At 33.3% G+C, this 9,799-nt stretch overlaps 1 protein-coding gene across 1 annotated transcript; it reads left to right on the forward strand.

The window, feature by feature from the left end:
• Positions 1–947: 947 nt before the first annotated feature.
• Positions 948–1,427, forward strand: LOC104106706 (uncharacterized). Its single transcript, XM_009615311.4, has one exon. The coding sequence runs from the start codon at positions 948–950 to the stop codon at positions 1,425–1,427; it is 480 nt and encodes a 159-aa protein (XP_009613606.1).
• Positions 1,428–9,799: the final 8,372 nt, after the last annotated feature.

Below are 9,799 nucleotides of genomic sequence, written 5' to 3' on the forward strand. Positions count from 1 at the left end.
TTTTTCATCACTAGATTCAATTATCATCAATATATCTTGGTAAATGATAGATTTATCAAAGATCAATTGGTTTGATAGTATTACATTGAAAATGTAGTTGTCGCAATATGTGTTTGGTAGTGTATGTCTCATATTTAAGAAAAAACTCGATAAATAACCTGAAAAATCGGAAAACCGACAAAACCTGACTCGATAAAAAACCGACTTAATTGGTTTAGTTTGGTTTCAATATTTGAAGAATCGTCTTATTTGGTTTGATTTCTTTTTAGAGAAAAATCGATCCAAACCGAACTATGAATACCCTTAATTTTACTTACGGAAAGAAATTAGACAAAAGCAAGCGCCAAGTGAAGTTTATAAGCAGAGCGAAGAGTGCACAAGCGGTGGAAGAAGGCTGAGAAATGGCCTAAAATTTATATAGCCCTGTTTTTTCAGCTGCTTTTAATGTGTCAACTATTGGATCTTTATTTACTCCCTCATTTACCTGATATAGTAATTAAAATGTTTAACTTTCAAATTAAAAAAATTCACAACTTAAAAGGCTTACTAAAAGATTTTTTTTTTGCGTGAATATGTCATTTGAAAGTACTGGAATGGGCAAGGAAAATGACAGGAGTTCAAAATCGGGTCTCGTAATTTCAAGAAAAATATTGGGTAAAAGGATGCAGTACTCTCCATATACAACCTGTCACAATAAGTTTACAGGTTGGCAAAGCAGTGCCCCTCTTAATTTTCCCTTTTACCAAATTCCTTTTAATTTTTAAATGATAAAATGTTGACGTGGCTTCCTGGTTCAGTATTCGATACAAATATCACCTTCTATTTATACCTCCCTTTCTTGTTTACTCTATTCATTTCTCCATTCAAATCACATGCTTCCATCTTTTACGAACACCAACTGAGTCGGTTCACTGAGTCTGAACCGGATCTAGTGTTCAATTAGCAAAATGGGTATTTGCAGTTCGTGTGAATCTACATCTGTCGCTACAGCAAAATTGATATTACAAGACGGAAGATTACAAGAGTTTCCATACCCAATTAAAGCTTCATACTTATTACAAAGAGATCCCACAATATTCATATGTAACTCCGACGAAATGGAATTTGGTGACGTGGTTTCAGCCATAAGTGCCGACGAGGAGCTTCAACCGGGTCAACTTTACTTTGCGTTGCCTTTGAGCAATCTGAAACGTAGGCTTCAGGCTGAGGAAATGGCAGCATTAGCCGTTAAGGCTAGTTCTGCATTGAATAATTGTGGCGGTGAAAAATACGGTTGTCGGCGTAAAGCTTCAGATTTCTTATCAGAAAAGGGGAAAGGGGGAGATAATAATGGTTCAGATGCGGCGGATTTGAGAAGAGCGAGGAGTAGTGGTGGTAGTGGGAGGAGAGGGAAGTTTACGGCGAGGTTAACTGCAATACCTGAGTAGCAAAATGTTTCATTTTTCATTTTGTGAATAGTAGAATTAGTTGAGATTAATATTCAAGAACTGCTCTCTGATCAGTGGGTGGTTCAAAATTCGGCATCTACTTTTTTAGTTTTAGAATTAGTATTAATTTCTACTTGTCAGCCAATGTAGGGGCTGTGTATCACAATTTTACCTCTCTATGAGTTTTATAAGCTATATATGGTGTGAAATCATAATAATATTGATTCCATTGTTACATCAATTTGATTTACTAACAATTGCTACAACTTCAATATATTTTTTCTCTTAAATATAAGGTATAAATGTATGCAGTAAGATGACGTTACTTTGAGTTGATAAAGACGGAGATTGGCGTTTAAAAACCTTCGGCACTTTGGTTGATACGCTACCTACGTACGCTATCTTATCGGAGCAACGCGCACAGATTATAACGAGAAGCGATGGAAAATATAATAGAATAATGAGAAGAGTTTAAATTTTATACGTTGATATTGTAATTTTCTTTTTTATTATTAGATCACTTAAAAAATTATAGGTGACTGTCACTTACAAACGGAATCAGTTACTTGATTGTTACAACAAATTAATGTACCTTGATATAGTAAAAATTATACTATTAGCATATGTAAACTGTATATAAGTTAAAATTCAACAACAAAAAAAAACAAGAAAAAAAGAACATCTTGTTGCCATAGCCAAATCAAGCAGTGCCAAGGTCACAATCTGTTGTTGGACTTCCTCTGGCGGATAGAAAATTTAAATTTTATGAGTTTAACTTTAAGGTTTTTGAACTTATTTTATTTTTGATGTTACAAGATCATATCTAGTATTTATAGCATTTTTAATGAATTTTGACACCTAAATTTATACAGCGCATTGAGAATAATACTGAGTTCAAATGAACCGGATACCAATGCACTATATTCGTCTCTGTCGGATATGAATTGCAGACATCACAGATATTACAAGGATTAAGTTATAAACATATAGTCCCATAATTAGCTAACAAAGTAATAATGTTAATGGCTTGAACCGTGTTAAAATAATCAGGTAATAATGTTCTAAAGGGACAGCTCAATGATGAAAGAAATTATAATTTGAATCTCAAGTCATGATCCATGCACTACAATCACTCTGAACTCATATATTCCCTCTTAAGTCTTATAACTAGAGTATTAATTTATAAAGAAGAAATAAACTAATCTAAATGAATGAGATGAATTATTTCAACAATATATAGGGTCAAAGAAAGAAAATGCTGTATGAATGTGTATTTGCAACTAGTCGCAGAAATAAATTAGATGTCATCACAGATCCATGCCACCAATATTAATCAGGTTATACTGTCCGGCGAATTCAGAATTTAAAGTTTATTGTTTCTATATCGACTTTAAGTAAATTTATAATAATAATTAAGTTCACGATCAAAAATTTATAAATATTTAATAAACTTCTTATTATATAAACAAAATCTGAGTAAAAGCTATTTGATTCCGGTGAACCATATGTCTAACTCTAGATCCGCCCCTATGCAAAACAAGATTCTCTCCATACGTTTTTTTTTCCTCCACGACAGACGACGGTATACTTTGCTTATCTTTATACAAATTTGACAGGATAAATGTGGTAGATGATGTCAAGTCTGTCTGTGGTTGTGTCATGAATGAAAGATTTAAAATTACCATCGCTAAATTTATTTTTCGATTTTGTATGACTTCGACAGTGGAATTATTAATTACATATCCTTTCTAGGTCTAATTTGACTAATGCATTACAACTATTTTCACAAGGTTATATCTACAAACTGCAACTCCAAGTCTCCAATTATGGGCTAAATTACATTTTGCTTTCTCCGCCGTACTTATTACAATTATGGTATCAAATAAAATAATAGGTGAGAAAACTGAGAAGAGGGAGTGAGGCTAGCGAATCTCAACTCTCTTACAGCTGGAACCATGTCTCAGTCTTTATCTACAGTATGACATTTGTTTTTTCCTCTGCATGTGGAGAATTGCCTCCGTGTTTATGATTAAAGAATAATGGCCATAAAAATTTTGCATTTCAACTTTCAAGTGAGCTAGCAAACAAACAATGCGACAATACATGACTTTACCACATGTTGCATTTTGAAAATTTTGACGTCTGAGGACCTAACTAATGAATTATTCATATGAAACATACGACATTATTAGAATGAAAAAGCTAAGGTGGGGATCTCTTAGCTTCCCATAATTAGAAAAAAAAAGTTGCAAAATGGTAGCGAGGCTAATTAATATGGGTAGGCATTTTTTGGTGAAGGCTGGACCCATTTTCGTTTGATATGCTTCGACTCTATTATCATTACATCACCATCAAATCTTGAGAAGAAAGGGCAAGCCAGCTAGGAGAATCCGATGCTTCACGTATTTCAAGTAGATGAAGTTTCTAAATTGAGGTTTTTAAATAGACGATGGTTTTGTTTTTTAAACATACGATATTCCAGTCTAGAACATAGCATAGCACATTTTTTATTCCATATATACTTGCCCCGTACATATACAGGCTTTTATTTGCATGGGAGTTTAATTTCTAACATGCCCCATGTTGGTAAAATGGTTTATTTTTGGTCGAACATATAATGTGAATCCCGCCATACGCAACTAGGGGTGTCAAATGGTGTGGGTTTTGACTGATTTTGGGCGGGTCAATATTCTGTCCAAAAATAACTTGGGCTGAGATGAATTGGGTCAAATTTGACTAAAATTTGGATAATAGCCCAACTCTTATCAAACTTTAATTAATGTGTATTATTTTTTTTAAGAATAATTTAATTATCAAATAATACTTTTTTTTTTATTTTTGTTATGATCATATATTGCATATCAAACAAAAAAAAATTTATTTTAAGATATTTTTGCGAAGTTACTCATGGATTAATTTAGGTTAAAAATCAGCCCAATTTTAAATGGACTTAGTTTAATAAATGGATTGATCAATGACTAGCACAACTTATAACTATATAGTATATAATTTGAGTTGGAGACATGAGAGTGGATGTTCCTTGTACGTATTGCAATTTGCAGAAGTGTACATATGCATAGTGCCATGTTTGACTTTGTGGTTACAACTCATGATTAGTGTCCAGAGGGCAAGTTTTTTCTGGTGTACGTTTCGTCATTTTATTGAAAGAAGTCTTAAGGTTCATTCGCTGCTCCACTCCCTTTCTATACGCATAGTGGCAAGAGCTTCATGCCCGTGATGGCAACCCACTTTCTCAAAATCTATATGTTACAGATTCTTTTGCTATTATCATTAAAATTACAATGTGGGAATTTGCTATTATCATTAAAATTACACAAATAGTACTTCATTATTAGTGCAAGGGGATTGAAAGGAAACGAGGTTCTTTTGCAGGGCATTCTTTTACTTTAATTAGTGTAATAATAAAGTAGGTATATGCTTGACAAAAACGCAAAACAACTTTTGAACCTGTGATGGGGACGATGGAGGAGTACTGATGTTTCTATCGCAAATATCTTAGGTTTCTATAAAGTAGAGGTAAGTATAACATCCGTTCGAATTTGGTGCAATATAGAACCAGATAAATGAATAATTTTTATTCTCAGTGAAATCTTAAAATCTTTTCAAGAGATAATATCTTAAGAAGTTAAGTCAATTATATAAGGGCTTTTCACTATCTACCACTAAAAATAGCTCTCAAATTGAAAGGAGATAAGAGTAGAATCCTATCAATTTAAAAGGCAGTTCTTTTGATTGGGTCCCTAGATTAATGTGTCTGAAGGATCAAACATCCTTTTCACTTTGCAGATTTTATTTCACGTTGCTTCGTCCTAAGTTGTATTAGTAATATTCTTCATGACGTGTCGTACTTTTTAGTATTCTTTTAAAGTTGCCCTTGTGAATTATAGCAGCGACAGAAACTGCTGCTGCTAATTAACATTAAGTCCATCAATTCAATGGAACAATTCTAAGTATCAACTCCTCATGATAATGCCAAATCTAAAGAGGAGATAAAAATGAGGATGATGAAATGGCCAGGTAAAGATTGGCAAAATATTTGGAATACAAAGATTTAATTAGAAGTGGAAACAAATTGCCTAATGGCCGTCAAGTTTATCAATGAAGAGAATACGGTAGCGTAGCCACATACAATAATGAAGGAGTCAGTTGAATATCTTTATCGAAAAATTATACTGTGTTTATAAATTAAAAATTATTTTTTATACATGCATATTAAATTTTGAACACAATATACAGTATCACGCGTTGAGGGCTATTAGTGAAGATTGCAAATATTCATTATAGAAGCGAACAAGGCCAACTTACACACATCTAAAATGGAGGCAAAACGACATGTGCCGATTTCTAGCAAACGAAGGGCACAAACTTGAAGACAAATTGCTGATCTGGAAAGTTGCGTTCAAGAATTTAGAGTTTCTTATACATACAGATTTAAGTCATATAGCTTACAAAAGATTTTAAGAATTTTTTTCTAATACTTCCCATTATACCAAAAGAAAAAGTAGGTATGTCGCCGAATGTTGAGAGACTTAATTGACATGACGTGTCTGTTGCTGAAACTAATGTATGGGGATTCACTATTCAGGTGCTGTGCTGGTGGTCCATCCTTATTTTTCTTTCTGGTAAAAAGACGATCTTTCCTTATCCCACACCTAAACAGTTTGATATCAATGAACTCATATGTCATCAATCAACTTTACCCTTCGCTTTTTCAAGAACATTTTCCAATTTCTCTATCGATATCATATGTATCGATGTACATACAAAATTTAAAAATTTATAGCATCATACATCACAAAGAAAAGTTAATGTAGCAAGGAGAATATTCACACTCATGATCAAATTATCTCTTCTACGAAATTGTTTTCTTTTGAGATCATATTTCTTTATGTACTAGTATGCGCGATGCGTTTTAACTATTATCGTCTTATCTATTCAATAATAAAAGTTCAATGTAATTAAATTAAACGAATCATATAATTATGGAATAGCTTTTGAATATTACTCAAATATCATAATTATATAGGTTGTGCTACAAATAATCCGAAAATATAGCATGATCCAAAACGAATAAGAATACGTTATAATTAAATGAATCAAAAAAAAAATTTATTTACTAATTATCTAGCTTCATTTGTTATTACTTATCCTTCATCGTCATTACAATCTTTAATCCCTTCTTACTTGTAACTCGTGATGAAAATCATAAAGTGGTTCATTTGTAAATACATGTTTACTTAGAAATAGTCCCATATGAGATTATAATCATCTTGACTTATAATGATGATAAAAGAATAAAGCGGTATAAAATTACTATACATATTTTTATTTTAAAAAAATTAAATTTCAATCAAATTCAAAAACTATATCAATAGATTCAAAAATTTATCCTTCAATTCGAATTAATTTTTATTACATAACCTAATAGATAATGTCTTAAAATCGCCCAGTGGCTTTCTATTAGCTTATATTTTTATTTTATTAGGTTACCACTTGGCTTAATCTCAATACAACTACTCTTTTTGCTGAGCAAAGAGTAAAATTTTTATTTATTATTTTTCTAACTCGTTTGTTATTTGTTCATCATCATCATCATCATTTTCTTTCTACTTGTAACTCGTGATAAAAATCATAAAGTAGTTCATTTGTCAATATATATTTATTTAGAAATAGTCCAATATGAGATAACGATTCGTTTTGACTTATAATAATGTGATAGAAAATATAACGACCCGACCGATCGTTTTAAGAGTTGTAGTCCCCTTCCCCTATTTACTACTCATTCCCTATTTAATGGTTATTATGTGACTTGCCGGGGGTAGTTGGTTCGGGTCTGGAGAGATTTCAGAATGAATCGAGACACTTAGTCTCAAGGTTGGAAGCTTAAGTTGAAATGATTGATCGGATGTTGACTTGTGTGTAAATGACCCCGGAATAAAGTTTTGATAGTTCCGTTAGCTCTGTTGAGTAATTTTGGACTTAGGAGTGTGTCCGGATTTTGGTTAGGAGGTTCGTAGTTGAATTAGCTTGAAATGGCAAAAATTGAAAATTTAGAAGTTTGACCGAAAGTTGACTTTGTGGTTACCGGGCTCAAATTGAGGTTTCGGGAGTTGGAGTAGGTCTGTTATGTCATTTGTGACCAGTGTGCAAAATTTAAGGTCAATCGGACGTGATTTGATAGGTTTTGGCATCGAATGTAGAAGTTAGAAGTTCAAAAGTTCATTAGGCTTGAATCGATACGCGATTCGTGATTTTAGCGTTGTTTGATGTGATTTGTGTCACGACCCAAATCGTAGGGCCGCACGGGCACCCGGTGCCTAACTCAACCGAGTACCAAAGTAACGTATCCTTCTTATCATACTATCATGGGTAAATGAACCGGAAAGGCCGTCATGAGATAACTAGAATTAAACATAAGAGAATACTCGACATGGGATGACCCAACATGATATAGAAGCTTATGCATGCGACATACGGGCCTATAAGGCCGACATGATTATTTGTATACTCAAAACATAGGCCGACAAGGCCATACAGGTATCCATATACATGACATCTGTCTACAAGCCTCTACGAGTACATAAATATCATAAAGTTCGAGATATGGCCCTGCCATATCAATCAATACATGTCCAAATCATACTGACCAGATAGGCAACTTCGGAGCAAGTGGAGTGCACCAACACCTTCCGCTGAGCTGATAGCCTACTAGGAGGACTCTCAACCTGTCTATCGGGACCTGCGGGCATGAAACGCAGCGTCCTCAGGCAAAAGGGACGTCAATACAAATAAAATATCGAGTATGTAAGGCGTGACAGTAGTATATAAAAGACATGAAAGAAACATGGAGATGGAGTAAAGAACTCAACCTGTAATTCTGAATAGCTCTGTGAATCATGAAAAATTTATAATGTCATGCATTTGCGTATAAATGTCATACCATGCATAGGTATATTCGTACATAACATCATCAAGCCTGTGAGGGCATCCTATCATATCATCTCAGCCACTGTGGGCGAAATCATTAATGTATACCAGCTGATCAGGTGGTGGTGCGTATATAACGTCATAATCTTTTTTCATATCCCATATACATATAATATACGCGTATATAACGCCATCTTGTCATGGGTCAATGTACATGTATAAATGAATGCAATGCAAAATGAAGTAAGTGAGTAAGATTTCTCGGAATGTCATAAGATCAATATGCCTTTGGATAAACTTTAGCAGCTTACGTATTTTTCTGATACTCATGAACAGAAGATATAATAATAGGACACATTGGGAATCAAGAACATAGGCACCTCTAGTACTTCTATGAATAGAGTCATTTATGAAAGTTCCACGTTTGCACGTTTTATTTGTATCATATGGATCATGCCAAAAGGAAAGAATGGATAGCCTTAACATACCTTAACTCCATTGAGTCCTTAATACCATCCAAGCAATTCTTCAAACAACTCAACTCAATCTACCATAGCATAAGGAGATTCAAAATTAGTGTTGAGTAAAGGCTAAGTCCGCAACTTAAACTATTAGCTCGTTTATGTAAATTTGGGCAGCATCTTCCCTGTAACAAGTGCCTCCTCCAATACCATATACCAACAACAATGATCAGAGAAATCCAACAATACATAATTATCAATAACAAGATACCATATTACAACAACAAGTCACAACTACTTCACGACGAGCTACAAGCCCAATTAGAATACGTATATCCCATATCACCCCTTATAGACTTCTTACTTTAACTTACTAGTATCATTAACATGATAATGAAGTCATTCATCAATAATTTCAGCCTTATACCATATATTTATAACAAAGAAAATAATCCACAACTCCAATTATCCTCAATTAGCAACTTTATTCACTAGTTCATGTCTAGTCCATCCATTTAACTTAATAAATGTCAAGATAAACTTGAGTACATGCAAGAACACGATATACATACCTCCTACAGTAGCTTTAAGTCAAAATCCAAGTTATATTTAGCTTACAACAACCCTCAATGGCAATATAACACCATAGAAGTGACTTAAGCTAATCTTCACTTCCAATCTCAAGTTTCGTATGCTTCTTTCACCAATTCACTTGATAAACATATAGACATGCATAACAACAGAAACCATATCATAATAAAGTTATTTTACCCATTTTCCAGCTATTTATAGTTCATAGAAACAACCTTTCCAAAACAGTCCATTAAAACCCATAACATCTCAAACTATTTCAAGTCTCCTCTTGTAGTATTTTGCTCAAATAATGCAACCAACACACAAACAACTTCATGTACATATATTAGGATTTTATACTCACCTTAAACAGTAGAAATAATACGAAAT

This window comes from Nicotiana tomentosiformis, chromosome 2 (genome assembly GCF_000390325.3).
Source record: "Nicotiana tomentosiformis chromosome 2, ASM39032v3, whole genome shotgun sequence".
Lineage (NCBI taxonomy): Eukaryota > Viridiplantae > Streptophyta > Magnoliopsida > Solanales > Solanaceae > Nicotiana > Nicotiana tomentosiformis.

Excerpts from the sequence above, each read along its gene's own strand:
- LOC104106706 (XM_009615311.4), top strand. The coding sequence starts at position 948 with ATGGGTATTTGCAGTTCGTGTGAATCTACATCTGTCGCTACAGCAAAA.